Source organism: Salvelinus fontinalis, chromosome 39 (genome assembly GCF_029448725.1).
Source record: "Salvelinus fontinalis isolate EN_2023a chromosome 39, ASM2944872v1, whole genome shotgun sequence".
NCBI lineage: Eukaryota > Metazoa > Chordata > Actinopteri > Salmoniformes > Salmonidae > Salvelinus > Salvelinus fontinalis.
The window spans coordinates 17,432,601-17,448,016 of record NC_074703.1 but is presented as its reverse complement, the minus strand read 5'-3'; the positions used below and the strand labels follow the sequence as shown (position 1 = coordinate 17,448,016).

Genomic DNA, 15,416 nt, shown 5'->3' with positions numbered 1-15,416 from the left:
GGGCTTGTAGTTTTTGAAATTCATTACTCTCAAAATAACTTCTATTGAATGATAATGCATAGGTTGAGGTGTATTACATTTAATTGATTTAGACTTTGTAAATAACTTCTGCTTGCAATGGTAGTTGTCACAAATTATGTAGGCCTATATAGTAAAGTTATTCAATTGTAGGCCTATAGATCTACTTTTCTTTTTACAATAGGCTAAAACATGTAAAGGTAAGCTATAAAAAAAAAACATGCATCCTATGAGAAATAATTTAGGAAGCACAGTTGCTATTGTAGAGTGTAACGCAATCTCAGTAATTATCTACAAGAAGGCATGTGGCACCCGCGGAGCTTTCGATGGGTGAACAAGATGAGGCACATCTGGAAAGAACTTCCTGAAGAAGAAAAAAAAAGTAAAGTTGAGTGGGTGAAGGAGCTTCTCTTTGTAGCATTTATTCAGCTTGGCTGAATATTAGCTTGGCCAGACGTGTCCGGATGGAGTGGTCCTCGATGACACCCAGCTTGATGTTGGTGCCAAACTCCTTCCAGAACTTCTCGTTGTACTGCTCCTCTGCGATTTTCTTGATCATGTCCAGGTTCTTGCGCACCAGCTTCTTGCGAATGACCTGGCCAAAGAGGCATGTTAAGTATGTTGTTAGCAGAGTTGTTGAGTGAAAAGTGGTTGAGTTTAGTGTTGAGGTCCAGGTGGGTTTCGTTGTTTGATTTGAAAGCAAGCCTCACCTTGAGAAGTTTGTGTTGCTGGAGAGTTTCTCTTGAGACGTTCAGAGGAAGGTCATCTGAGTCAACCTGATGGAACAGAGAATAAATTTAAAGATGCAATATGCAAAAATCTGTATGTATATGTCACAATTCAATGGCAGAAGCTTTGGCCGCTTCAATCTTCCAATCGTAGTATTACATGCCCGATTGTACATGTTCAACGCGTGGTTAGTTTCCATTGGCCGAATTACACGTTAAACACGGATTTTGTTATCATAAAACGCGATAAAATCATGTCTGATACATTGCAACACGTCATTAGAAATATATACATTCGTCAGCACATTTACAGTGTAACAATTTATGATAGGCTCATCCGGAAGCCCACACGTTCCTCTTGACTACTGTTGACCTCTGTTGCTATGGCTTGTCATGCACAACTTCTCAGCGAAGTACCAGGCATGCATTGACATCGACGCTGTACTAAAAAGATCGAGCCCCTCAGACTACCTACAAACATGTTTTTAGTTTGCTAAATGCATATATTTTGCAAGGAAAAACATCTACTCTACAGATAGCCATTCAGATTTTATTTGTAACGTGAGCCATTTTAATCGGGATCACACAGACAGCCTTGTGATCTGGCAACCATCTCTGGAACGAACTATTGGCCGCTAGTACAGGTATCAACACTTTTATGGAATTTTGTTTGTCAACAATTTATTGTCCATTCACACGTGGCATAGTTTGTGTCTTTCTGTGTGTGTGTGTGTGTGTGTGTGTGTGTGTGTGTGTGTGTGTGTGTGTGTGTGTGTGTGTGTGTGTGTGTGCGTGCGTGCGTGTCCAGGTGCGTGCATGTGCATCTCTGCTTTGATTTATGAAATTAGTCTATCTGGAATAGCTACTCATCTATTTCAAATGCCAGCATTCACTTGCTTGTGCAATTGTTACAGGCTGTAGATCTCAAAACAACATATTTGGTATGGAATAGACCCTCCCCTTTCTTTTTCATGTGATCAGAGTTTTTCTCCTTCCTCGTTTTGAAACCCTGCTAGCGACTCAGTTGCAGACACTACCAACCCACATCTCAACTGCTAACAACATTCAGCTGCTCGTCTACATTCAATTCAACTCATTCTCCCTCATCTTCAGTCTCACAACGATTGACAGTTTCAACTCCTCCACCTGTAACTCTTCCAACTTCAACTGCACCTCTGGAATCCCTGATTCCACCGACTAGCACCATGATCAGTGGAGTGGTCCTGGCTCTCTGCTATCTTCTGGGCATAACATAGCAGTGAAAACTGTGATCAGCTGTTGGCATCTGTACAGATACAACTTGAGTATGAAACTGTTCTTGAGCCTGGTGTGTCAGATATGCTGAGCATGTGTGCCGCTATTGGTCTATGCAATACTCTTCAGCTGGGACTTGGGCAACAGTCTCTGCAAGCTCCTTGTCTTCGTTGCCTACTGCTGTACATTCTCCAGCCTGCTGACCATCCTCTCGACGAGTGTCCAGCGCTACTACCAAGTTCTGCACCCCAGTGCTGGGCCAGGTGGCGTGAGGGGAGTTTGGGGAGGTGGTTGTTTCCCACACTGTGGGGTGTTGTGGTTTTAATATCTTCACCGTTCCTGACAGTCAACATGGTGGAGGGGGAGGACAACCATCTCCATTGTGTTAACATCTCTTATAATAAACAAAAGTATAGCCCTGGGGTGGGAGGTTTGGTGATGGTGATACTTGGATTAGTATTATCTGTCTCCCTCCTGCTAACATCCTACATCCGCCTCCATAAGAGAGTGAAACATTCAGCTTTCTTCCGAAAGTCCAGGATGACCAGACCAGCATCATTGTGACTTTTGTCATCTGTTCAATGCCATTCCAAGTTGTTATCATGCTAAACATGTCTGGACATTTGGCCAAGTCTGAAAACTTGAAAAACTTCTCTACCAAGTTGTATTTTGTTGTATTACTGACCTATGCCAACAGTTGCCTGAATCCATTTCTCTATGCCTTCGCTTCCCGTAACTTCTGCCAGAAGAATGGCCAGTCAGAAGACACCGCGATGCAGCTTCAAATGGGTCCTGTCAACAGTCCACCAAACATGTGACATATCTGACACACACACATTTATGTTACAGGTTAGGCCTACATCAAGCTAGATGTTTCCACAAATTGGGTTTTATTAGGTGTGAGTTCATCTTAATTTAGATGTTTGTGTAATGCCCAGGGTGTAGTGGATGAAGGAGTCAAACGCAGGAGACAGAGAGTTCAGAGTAGCGTTCCAAATTGAATTCCCCACACGGGTGAAAACACGACGCTACTCTAAAAGTAATGCTCCACCACAATAAAGTGAGAAACACGAAAATCACAAGAACCAACGTACACGTACCGTGACACACAAGAATGTACTAAATGTACACACAACATAGAATACCCACCCAGCTCACGCCCTGACCAACACTAAAACAAGCAAAACACATAAGAACTATGGTCAGGACGTGACAGTTTGTCTTATTTTTTCTTAAATGTTCCCCTCTAGTTCTGTAGATATCCAGTCACTGAGCAGTTTTATGTGGGAAATATGCACTGTTCCCTGCATGTCATGAATTTGCAGTGCATATTTACTAGAGGTCGACCGATTATGATTTTTCAATGCCGATACTGATAATTGGAGGACCAAAAAAAGGCAATATCGATTAATCGCCTGATTTTTATAAAAAATGGTATATATATATTTGTAATAATGACAATTACAATACTGAATGAACACTCTTATTTTAACTTGATATAATACATGAATAAAATCTTTTCAGTCTCAAATAGATAATGAAACATGCTCAATTTGGTTTAAATAATGCAAAAACACAGTGTTGGAGAAGAAAGTAAAAGTGCAATATGTGCCATGTAAAAAAGCTAACGTTTAAGTTCCTTGCTCAGAACATATGAAAGCTGGTGGTTCAATATTCCCAGTTCTTCAATATTCCCAGTTAAGAAGTTTAAGGTTGTAGTTATTATAGGAATTATGACTCGTTGACTATTTCTATCTATACCATTTGTATTTCATTTTCCTTTGACTATTGGATGTTCTAATAGGCACTTTAGTATTGCTAGGCTAATCTCGGGAGTTGATAGGCTTGACGTCATAAACAGCGCAGTGCATCAAGCATTGCTAAGAACTGCTGGCAAACACAGTAAATTTTGAATGAATGCTTACGAGCCTGCTCTCTCCCACCCCGCAGTCAGACTGCTCTATCAAATATCAAATCATAGACTTAATTATAATATAATAAACACAGAAATACGAGCCTTTGGTCATTAATATGGTCATGTCCGGAAACTATCATTTAGAAAACAAAACGTTTATTCTTTCAGTGAAATACGGAACCGTTCCGTATTTTATCGAACGGGTGGCAACCCTAAGTCTAAATATTGCTGTTACATTGCACAACCTTCAATGTTATGTCATAATTATGTAAAATTCTGGCAAATTAGTTCGCAACGAGCCAGGCGGCCCAAACTGTTGTATATACCATGACTCTGCGTGCAATGAACGCAAGAGAAGTGACACAATTTCCCTAGTTAATATTGCCTGCTAACATGCATTTCTTTTAACTTAGTATGCAGGTTTAAAAAATATATATACTTCTGTGTATTGATTTTAAGAAAGGCATTGATGTTTATGGTTAGGTACATTCATGCAACGATTGTGCTTTTGTTAAATCATCACCCGTTTGGCGAAGTAGGCTGTGATTCGATGATAAATTAACAGGCACCGCTGTCACGTTCCTGACCTTATTTCCTTTATTTTGTCTTTGTTTAGTATGGTCAGGACGTGAGCTGGGTGGGCATTCTATGTTATGTGTTTCTATGTTTAGGTTCATTGTTAATTAGCCTGATATGGTTCTCAATCAGGGGCAGGTGTTTTACGTTTCCTCTGATTGAGAACCATATTAAGGTAGGCTGTTCACACCGTTTGTTTGTCGGTGATTGTTCCTGTGTTAGTGTTTATGCCACACGGGACTGTTTCGTTTGTGAGTTTGTTCCTGTTCGTGCGTTCTTCGTTGTCTGTAAGTTCTCATGTTCAGGTCTGTTTACGTCGTTTGTTGTTTTGTAGTTTATTTAGTGTTTTTCGTCTTCGTTATTATTATTTAAATAAATCATTATGTCTTCATACCTCGCTGCATATTGGTCCGATGAGGAGAACGAACGTTACAACTGCATTGATTATATGCAACGCAGGACAAGCTAGTTAACCTAGTAATATCAACAAACCACGATATTAACTAGTGATTATGTGAAGATTTATCTTGTAAAAAACAATCAGTTTAATGCTAGCTAGCAACTTACCTTGATTTCTTGCTGCTCTCGCGTAACAGGTGGTCAGCCTGCCACGCAGTTTACTCGTGGAATGCAATGTAATCGGCCATAATCGGAGTCCAAAAATGACGATTACTGATTGTTATGAAAACTTGAAATCGGCCCTAATTAATCGGTCAACCTCTAATATTTACACCAATAATACCATGTACTTGCCAAACACTGTGGCTAGATATCTAGTTGATGATTATTCCTGTTATGCTTGTTTTTCATTATTTTGTTCAGACAGGCACAGCAGGTCACAGCTACAACGGCCTGAGATGGACCCACAGGAGGGAGGCCGGGGAGGGTCGTACTCCACCGCCACTCCTGTTACTGCTCCTCTCCAGCCTGTGCTATGTTCCGTACCTGGAGATCTGTCTCAGGAGTGGCACTACCTGAGAACACAGGTGTTCCCCCACCTGGATGCCCTCTGCCAGGCCAGAGGCACCTGCTTCAGACCATTGGACACCCAGTGGGTTGACCGGGAGAGCCATCGTCCCTCTGACCTCCCTGACAATAGTACCTCCATCTCCTCCCAGCAGTTGAAGATCAGCCTAGACCTTATCACCCGCTCCTCCTCCTTCCTCTGCCTCCTGGGCCACCGATACGGCCCCTTTAGGCCGGAGCAGGACCCCACACCTCTCCCAGCTGCCGGTCCAGAACGAGAAGCCCTCTCTGTGGTGGAGAGGAACCTGCATGTTGCAGCGGATGGAGGCTACCCCTGGGTCCTCACAGGGAGGAACCAGAAGTGCTCTCTGACAGAGCTGCAGATCACCCAGGCAGCCCTGATGGGTGACACCAGACACTGCTTCTTCTACTTCAGAGACTACTCTTTCCATGGGGAAGAGGAGGATGAAGACAGGTACACAGATGAAAGTCAGAGGTCGTTGCTGAGCGTGTTCTCCAAACTGACAGAGGAGGAGAGACACAGAGCCAGGGAGCTGAAGAACAGGGTAGTGTACAGCCTACAACCTGTAAGGTTCTTCAGAACGCTGCAGGATCTGGGGGACCTAGTGAAGAGGGACTGGAGGAGCCTCATGGAACAGCTCTATGGGTCCCTGGACCTGCAGCCAACCTGTTCAGGTAAGTGAACCAGTGCAGCTCAGTTCTGTTAGTTGATCTAGTTCTGTTTACATCTACTTTGTTTAATTCCATTTAGTTCAACCAGCTTTGAAAAGACGGCGAAGATGACTAACGTAGCTCAGTCTGGTTCATATTTGTGTTTTTCAGTGATCTGCCTGATCTTCCGAGCCCTAAAGCAATGCTTTCTCCCCTGCGCTTTAGGCCACCTGGACTCCCTTGATAGATGTTATCATGAAGGTGCTGTCCAGGCTCTGTGTCGCTGGTTTGCCCCCTCCACCCAGATCACTGCTGTCCTGGAGGCACTCAACACATTTACTGCCTCTCTCACTCATTCTGACACGTCTCAGAGTCTAGCAACCTCAAGGAATTCAACCATTAGGTTAACAGGGTAAGAATTTTGGTGTCCACATTAAGCTGGAATCAGTGATGAATTAGTGTGAGATTTGCCATACTTAAAAGTAGATGGAGTTATGCATTCATAGTGTTCAGATATTTTTGTAATCAATGGAAAACATATTTTTTCTGTCCTTCCTATTTCCTTTTGCCCTCAGCAACTATGATAAGCGTGATTCCGAGGGGTCTATTTTCCTGCTCTGTGGTGAGAGGGGTTGTGGGAAGTCCTCACTGGCCGCCTGGTGGCTTCAGGAGTTCCGGAAGAAGAATCCTAGAATCCCGGCCATCCCTCACTTCTGTGGAATCAGCAGCTCCAGTGTGGATATCAGATCTGTACTGAGACATATCACCACTGAGCTACACCTGGCCCATTATGGTAGACACTCCGGAGTGTTATTGCCTATGTCTGTGAGGGATAGAAATGACTACAATAACATCAACCTATTCACTCCTTTGTCATCTAACCCATCAATTCCAAATGTAACCCGTTGTAGCACTGTTGTATACTTACATTCCCAATTTGACATTTATTCAGAAATTTGTTTACACTCAATTACTTTTCCTGTGAATATAAACTTTACTGCTAGATAAGATGTACTTCAATACTGACTATAAAGAAAATATGTCTTTACTTTGTGAGAAACCAAACACTGACCTTGTTCTTAAGAAAGAAACATGGTCAACATTGTCATACCACTCGTCTGGTCTAGACCGGTGAGACATACCGATGGTTCCCTCTCATCTCACTCTTCTAAGTAACTAGTGTGGTATTTCTATTTTTTATATATACATTTGATTTATTCAGGGGAACCTAATTGAAACCAGGGTCTCATTCTCAATGGTGCACTGAGAACAAACAATAAACAAATCAACATGATAATACAAGAAAACAGCAAAAAATAAACTACAAGATATACCAACCGTGTCACACATGCAGATGCATTGTGGCTCAGTGACACACATGGCCATGGCATAAACAGACGGCCATAGACAGAGGCTATTAGTGCTTTTTGTTTTTTCTTTTTACTGCAGCCAAGGAGGAAAACTGTTCAAATGAAAATTCTACAAAAAAACAATATTTTGGTATTTGTTTCATTACTGCACGCATCAAACATATTTAGAAAGTTCTATATCTTGAAAACTTGATTGATGACATGCAAAACATTTTGGGACTGTATCAACAGTGGGCTAATGAAACCAATACCAAAATATCGTTTTTGAGTGGTATTTCTCTTTAAGTCGTTGTTAAGGCTACACATTTACTGTTATGTCTATGTACTAGGGCCCTAGGCTGAGTGGAGTGAGGGGTTGTTATTGTGTCTCTGTACTAGGGCCCCAGGCTGAGTGGAGTGAGGGGTTGTTATTGTGTCTCTGTACTAGGGCCCCAGGCTGAGTGGAGTGAGGGGTTGTTATTGTGTCTCTGTACTAGGGCCCCATGCTGAGTTGAGTGAGGGGTTGTTATTGTGTCTCTGTACTAGGGCCCCAGGCTGAGTGGAGTGAGGGGTTGTTATTGTGTCTCTGTACTAGACCCCCAGGCTGAGTGGAGTGAGGGGTTGTTGTGTCTCTGTACTAGGGCCCCAGGCTGAGTGGAGTGAGGGGTTGTTATTGTGTCTCTGTACTAGGGCCCCAGGCTGAGTGGAGTGAGGGGTTGTTGTGTCTCTGTACTAGGGCCCCAGGCTGAGTGGAGTGAGGGGTTGTTATTGTGTCTCTATACTAGGGCCCCAGGCTGAGTGGAGTGAGGGGTTGTTATTGTGTCTCTGTAATATGGGCCCCAGGCTGAGTGGAGTGAGGGGTTGTTATTGTGTCTCTGTACTAGGGCCCCAGGGTGAGTGGAGTGAGGGGTTGTTGTGTCTATGTACTAGGGCCCTAGGCTGAGTGGAGTGAGGGGTTGTTATTGTGTCTCTATACTAGGGCCCCAGGCTGAGTGGAGTGAGGGGTTGTTGTGTCTCTGTACTAGGGCCCCAGGCTGAGTGGAGTGAGGGGTTGTTATTGTGTCTCTGTACTAGGGCCCCATGCTGAGTGGAGTGAGGGGTTGTTATTGTGTCTCTGTACTAGGGCCCCAGGCTGAGTGGAGTGAGGGGTTGTTATTGTGTCTCTGTACTAGGGCCCCAGGCTGAGTGGAGTGAGGGGTTGTTATTGTGTCTCTGTACTAGGGACCCAGGCTGAGTGGAGTGAGGGGTTGTTTTGTGTCTCTGTACTAGGGCCCCATACTGAGTGGAGTGAGGGGTTGTTGTGTCTCTGTACTAGGGCCCCAGGCTGAGTGGAGTGAGGGGTTGTTATTGTGTCTCTGTACTAGGCCCCATGCTGAGTGGAGTGAGGGGTTGTTATTGTGTCTCTGTACTAGACCCCCAGGCTGAGTGGAGTGAGGGGTTGTTATTGTGTCTCTGTACTAGGGCCCCAGGCTGAGTGGAGTGAGGGGTTGTTATTGTGTCTCTGTACTAGGGCCCCAGGCTGAGTGGAGTGAGGGGTTGTTATTGTGTCTCTGTACTAGGGCCCCAGGCTGAGTGGAGTGAGGGGTTGTTATTGTGTCTCTGTACTAGGGCCCCAGGCTGAGTGGAGTGAGGGGTTGTTATTGTGTCTCTGTACTAGGGCCCCAGGCTGAGTGGAGTGAGGGGTTGTTATTGTGTCTCTGTACTAGACCCCCAGGCTGAGTGGAGTGAGGGGTTGTTATTGTGTCTCTGTACTAGGGCCCCAGGCTGAGTGGAGTGAGGGGTTGTTATTGTGTCTCTGTACTAGGGCCCCAGGCTGAGTGGAGTGAGGGGTTGCAGCACCATGTAAAGCCTGATCATGTTGTGGTACAGGCCTTCTCTGCTGCGGCTGCTCTGGGACCCTGTGTTCTAGTTCTGGACGGACTAGACAGACTTACCGGGACCCTCGGGCTCTCAATGCAGGAGGTAATGCCTTACTTTGCCCAGACCACTACCAGTGGTGGTTCTTGTACAGTGTATTTTACATTGATAGCATTCAAATAAATCAAGATAAAAAACAAAGCATATTATTTCATATAGTGAACATGATTTCCTAACGTTTATTCATTCATTGTCAGGTGAAGGACCTATGCTGGCTCCCGGACCCTCTGCCTCCCCAGTGTAAGATCCTCATCACAGCGACCTCCACAGACGTCACCTACCAGAGGCTGACCCTCCGCCCAGACGTTCACACCCTCCCCTGGCCCGGCCTATCAGACCCCTGGGTCCGCCGCAGCGTCCTGCTCCAACACCTTACCCTGCCCTGCCAGGAACCGCACAGGACCCTACTGCAATTCATCTTGGGAACCACTACAAGGCTGGGAATGGGCCGCCTGCCGCTGTTCCTGGCGGTGGTGGCTAGCGAGCTGCAGACGTGCCGCATCCTGAGGGGAAAGGAGGAGGAGGAGGAGTTGATAGAGGAGTATGTGGAAGTGGATTCTATGGCGGAGCTGTGGGCCAGGGTGATTCAGCGCTGGATCAATGACTATGGCGGGGTCAGTGAGGATACGGCCAGTCCAGCCAAAGGAACAGGAGGACCTACCTCTCAGGTGTCCAACATAGGTGGGATCATCTTTACCCTCTCTAGTTATTCAGTTGTGATTTTTTTTTTAAGTGCCGTACAGCGAGAATAACCACTGTAATGTTTTCTCAATAAAGGTGAAGAATGAACATTGTTAGGTAGGCACTCTATGATGAATTGTTGTATCTAACCTTACTGCTTCCTTCTCTCCAGATCTCAGAGGCTGGGTATGGGACACTCTATGCCTGGTTCACCTCTCCCATGCTGGGCTGACTGAGGAGCAGGTCCTAGTCCTGCTGGAGGTTCTTGGTTATCCTGGGTCCATACGGGTTCTACCTCTGGAGTGGGCCCGGTTCCGCACTGCTGCTGGGCCCTGGGTACAGGAGAGACCCAATGGAACACTGAGCCTTACCCATCAATCAATGGGCCAAGCCATGGACCTCCTCCTGCTGAGTGAGTGGCAGACGGGAGCGGAAGTTACAAGCCTAGAAATAGAAAGCATAGAATGGACATTTTACAATGGCCTTCATTTGTTGGTCCTTCCAACATGGTGGTGCTTTTTACTTGGTTGATCATCTTTGTCTAAAAATGAAAGTGGAGTATCTGCATGTAAGTGGAACTCTTCTGCACTAAGGAGTCCAACTGACCAATCATTTAATTTCCACTTCTCCTTAGTCTTCTACTTTTTGATCTGTAGGGGTCCGTCCCGGTAAAGGTTCAGGGGGCTTGAGGAGGACCAGACGGGGCTACCATCTCAGCCTGGCCCAGTTCTTCCAGAGGCAGGGCAGGGAGCTCTGTAGCTGGCCTCAGATCCTGGAGGAGCTCCCCTGGCACCTGGAGCAGAGTGAGGCCTGGAGGGAGCTACACACCTTCTTCATAGATTCACAGTAAGAGCATGGACATACACTTCACACATAAGGACACTAGGGGCACACACAGTTACTGTTGGGTAAAATAGTTTAGCCGCAGATTATCTGTCATCATATATTTAACCTAACACTTCAAAACTGGGTGAGCCTTTTTATCAGATTACAGATTCACATGTTTATCCATCATTTGTTTACATAACGGTATCCACTTACTATCTGACCCTAGGACTGTAGAGCACCTGTCTACAACTTGGAGCCAGTCTCCTCAGCTGAGAATGGATGTTGTCAGGTACTGGACTCTCCTGATCCTCAGAGGTTATGACCCCTACACCTCGTACCAGAGCCTGCTGGGTAAGGGAAGCCACCCTCCTACTTTTATCCAATCAGGGCGATGGGCATTCCCTCCTGCTACACATACAGGTAAAATCATCATGGTTACATATTTCAACATGCATTCAGTGGCGATCAGTTATAACATCATAAAACTGTAGATATACCATCCGTAAATAATGCAGCTATTGTCTCCATTCAATCCAGAGCAGAGAGAGGTACACAGCAACATGGCCTTCGTGACTGAGTCCCAAAGTGACGGCAAAGGTAATTATTCATCCCTGATAACAAATTGATTATTGATGATGTCTCAGGGATGATTATGACTGTTTTTGTTGTTTGTTCCCCACCTGTAGAAGATGGTTGTCAGTGGGATCCAGGTGTGAAAGGGAGAGTGGAGATGTTGGTCTCTGAGTTGCTGCTCTGTCTGAACAGGAAGGGGGAAGCAGAGCAGATCCTACTGCAAGCTGAGAACACCCTCACACAGGTTAGTTAGACCCACCACTCACTCTTAAAGGGAAACTTTATTTTCTTTCATTAGTCCACTGTCGATACCGGCTACATCATCATGATGATGAAACATTTCTGGACTATATCAACAGTGGACTAATTAAAAAAATACAAGAAGATAGTTTTGAGTGGATTATCCCTTTAAAACCTAGCGACGATGCTAAGATTTTGCTTTAACACTGTAATTGCTCTAGTAATACCATGTTATGTTTATGAAAGGCTTTCATACAGCCTGCTGAAATGATCGCTCTGCTTCCCAATTTCCTGTCATTTTAGGCTGGTGAGCAGGACAGAAACAGGGAGAGTGTGATGTTACTGCTGACAGTGCGTCAGACTTTGGCTGAGCTCTATGTGGAGACGGACCAGCACAGAGAGGCAGAGACATACTGTAGATCAGCTCTGGAGACCGCCCAGATTCTCACCACTACCTGCCTTGAGAGACATGAGAGAATCACTGTTAGAAAGGGTATCTGTCCAGAGAGTTGGAGCACTATGGGTCTCGTGTTTTTAAATAATCAACCTGATGATGCATTGTTTCATTCACAAAGTAAGTAAATGCTTTTAGTGTGCTGAAATGATATGTATTTCATGTTTCACCCCTATCAGGTCAGTTGCTTTGTGTACTCTGCCAGCTGCTGTTTGCAGACCTCCAAACCGTCGAGGCCTCTCAGATACTCAGTGACATCATCAATATGGGACACCACAAACTCCACCTGTGTGCTGAGGCCACTGTATCACTGCTCTGTGGGATACACAGGTGTGTATTAAATAGCATCAATAGGTATAGTCTCATGTGTGACGTTTCTATGCATAGATTCAGCTACTGGCGTTTCTATGTCTATTGCTGTTGTTAGACCTAAACCCATGTGAATGACTTTTGATACTGTATGTCTCAATTTAGGCAAGCTTAGATTAATGTCATGATTTTAAAAAAATGTATATGTGACAGACTCAGCCTGCAAGACCCACATGGTGCTGAGAAGCACTTCCAGGTTGCCTTGAAGACCAGGAGGCGCTGGTATGGTAAAGAACACCCTCTAGTGGTGGAGGTGGAGGAGTGCCTGGCAGACGTCTTGGCCGACACCTGCGCTGACACAGCAGGGTGAAAATACTTCTCTTCTAGTGTTCTTCTAGTTCTTCTTCTCCTCTTCTTCATCATTAATTGTGTCCTCCATTGTCTCCTTAGTAGTTTCTTCTCTGTCAATGTTCTCCCTCTTCTCTCTCTTCCTCCTCCCATCCCCTCCTCAGTAGTTTACTCAGTCAGTCCCAGTATATGAATGTTACAGTGTGGTGAAGATGTGACGTGTTCAGGTTGAGGCAGAGGCTAGCAGTGGAGCTGTATCGACACACGGTGCACGTCAAAGACCAGGACATGAAGCTTTGTTCCCCCACATCGCCACTTCTTCAGGCGAAGGGATGCAGCCTCGCAGGCACCTTGGTCAAACTTGGTAATTATTTCATTTTTCAAACAGAAGCACCACAACTCACCACAAATCATTCTTACACTTTTTTTCTAGACTGTTAGCAACTGCACAGAGTGTAATATGTTTAGCTTGTGTGTGTCATGGCAGGCAGGCAGATATTTCATGGCTCCGGTAAGACAGAGAGTAGAGAGGCTGTTGAACTGCTGCAGAGAGCTCTGGACCTGTACATCTGCTTCCTGGGGTCTGATCACACACTGACCAGGGACTTACAACAGTAAACCTTCTTTAGCTCCTACACAATTTAAAATGCTAACATTTTCTTCTTGCATTTCCATAGGATCTAAGAGAAAGTTACAGGTCATTGGACCTAACAGAGTTGAACTTTGTCCTTTTAGGGTTTTAAACACAGAATCCAGGAGACCTCTGACCCCTCGGGTCCCCAGGTCCAGACCCCTCTCCCACCTCTCCACTAGGAGACTAAGCAGTGGGACCAGACCCAACAGAGCCGCACCCCTCCACTCCCACCTGGCCTGGTACAGGGGCACCACACACACCCTTCTGGACCCCTCTGTAAACAGATCCCTGTCATCCCCATCCAACAAGTCCCGCAATACACAGCCAGAATTGAAACCAGAACCAGTGGAGTACCAGAACCTCAACAACAGACAGAACCGGCTGTCTTCTTCTCCCAGGCCCCGGTCTGCCTTCCAGACCACAGTGTTCGGGCCACAGAGTGACATCAGAAACCTGATCTCAGAACTCAAACCCAGTCCTGCTTCAGCACCGGGCTTTCGTTCCATAGACAGGACCCGAGTGCTGCGTAGGGCAGGCTGGTGCCACCTACCAGGCAGGTACGTTCTAGAGGAACGCACAGTAACAGCTTTGAACAGAGAGATTGGATTCCCTTTGCACACACAGAGATGCACACTGCTGGTCAGACAGACGGGACAGGGACAGGGACAGGGACAGGGACAGGGACAGGGACAGGGAGGAGAACAGAGCTGGAGAGACAGAGTGTCTTATTCCGCCAGAAAGCACTAGAGAGAAGAGAAAGATCTAGAGAAGACTGCTCTCATGGTGACCACTGAACTGTTTGAGTGTTTAATCTTTTACCACTTTTGATACCAATCAGCTGTTTTCTTTTCAATATTGACATTTTTCAAAATACATTTTTTTCCATATAAATTCAAATATTATTTTTGCATGTTTAAATGGAGTGAAATAGCCCCTATTTTGTACAAAAAATAAATTATTTGACTTCACTTCATGTTGTCAAATGAATCGATCCTTTTTTGTTTTCTGTAAGGTTGCATCTAAATATTGATCAACTGTTTTGTAAGATGGTTTAGCTCCTCATCCTGTTGCGCAACAACATTGACCTTTTCTCTCAGAAGGCAGTACGTATAGTATTTCTAGGACCCAAAAGTGGGTGATGTAATCAATCATTGTAAGCACTAGTAAACGATGTGAGTGAAAGCATTAATTGAGCAACATGTTACAGATGCTGTGAAGTAGGACTACGCCGGTTTGGACCTTATCATGTAATGTAGAGTTTGGGTCATGAGTTCAAAGGTGTGTGTTTGTGTATAATTGAGTGTATGTGTGTGTCACCTTTAATAAGGGAGGACGGGCTCGTGGTAGTGGCTGAAGCTGAATTAGTGGAATGGTATCAAATAAATCAATACGATCGGAATGGTTCATGCTGCGGACAGGCAGCGGGGTAACTGACCAATAGGAACCCGACAGGTGTTGTGCAGAAAATCTCCCCCCTGACGGAATTCTCCCCCCCTTCGGGTGAACACGCACACACTCAATTCTTCATTGCTGCGACTTGCTTGCTAGTTGAAATTTCACTAGTAATGTCTGCAGTTTTCGGTTTGCCTATTTGTTTCAAGTGTATTAGTCAAGAAATAAATCTCTGCCAAAATTCGTCATCTCTCCCATGTCTTATTCGACTCGTAGTCGTTCTGAAATGTTTATCGCTTGCCTACATTTTACTCCCTCCTATTTAATATAACACACATACATTAATTATTAATTTCGGTTGCCTATCCTGACGTGAAGTTTGTTCTACAGAAAGTATTTGACTCTGATGTGTGCCACAGAAAGCATTTGACTCTAGAGACAAAATGATGGAAATTAGAAGGGAGTTCGACAAGGCCATTTTCTTGCTTGCCGAAATTCTCCCACCCTTCTATCTTGGGACTGCAAGGCCTGGCACACTTCATAATAATTTTGGTAGCTCATG

At 45.0% G+C, this 15,416-nt stretch overlaps 2 protein-coding genes across 2 annotated transcripts; one reads left to right on the top strand and one right to left on the bottom strand.

The window, feature by feature from the left end:
* Positions 1-59: 59 nt before the first annotated feature.
* Positions 60-809, bottom strand: LOC129838838 (endoplasmin-like; the record flags this gene model as incomplete). The annotated part of the gene is made up of 2 exons (XM_055906056.1): positions 60-613; positions 729-809. Coding segments are annotated over 2 exons (255 nt in total), but the record flags the coding sequence as incomplete, so codon positions are not given.
* Positions 810-1,158: 349 nt separating this feature from the next.
* Positions 1,159-15,083, top strand: LOC129838778 (tetratricopeptide repeat protein 41-like). Its single transcript, XM_055905953.1, has 17 exons — positions 1,159-1,390; positions 5,314-6,153; positions 6,355-6,541; positions 6,705-6,922; positions 9,283-9,440; positions 9,593-10,076; positions 10,249-10,488; positions 10,733-10,922; positions 11,131-11,324; positions 11,442-11,501; positions 11,591-11,721; positions 12,021-12,210; positions 12,351-12,501; positions 12,694-12,846; positions 13,056-13,192; positions 13,316-13,442; positions 13,564-15,083. Exons 2-17 carry the CDS (start codon positions 5,349-5,351, stop codon positions 14,207-14,209), a joined length of 4,071 nt encoding a protein of 1,356 aa, XP_055761928.1. The 5' UTR covers positions 1,159-1,390; positions 5,314-5,348; the 3' UTR covers positions 14,210-15,083.
* Positions 15,084-15,416: the final 333 nt, after the last annotated feature.

What these genes read in the sequence shown, in the direction of transcription:
- LOC129838778 (XM_055905953.1), top strand. Translation starts at nt 5,349, where the DNA reads ATGGACCCACAGGAGGGAGGCCGGGGAGGGTCGTACTCCACCGCCACT. An exon ending in CCCTCCTGCTACACATACAG is followed by an intron (nt 11,325 to 11,441) that starts GTAAAATCATCA and finishes CATTCAATCCAG; the next exon opens with AGCAGAGAGAGGTACACAGC. An exon ending in AGGCACCTTGGTCAAACTTG is followed by an intron (nt 13,193 to 13,315) that starts GTAATTATTTCA and finishes GTGTCATGGCAG; the next exon opens with GCAGGCAGATATTTCATGGC.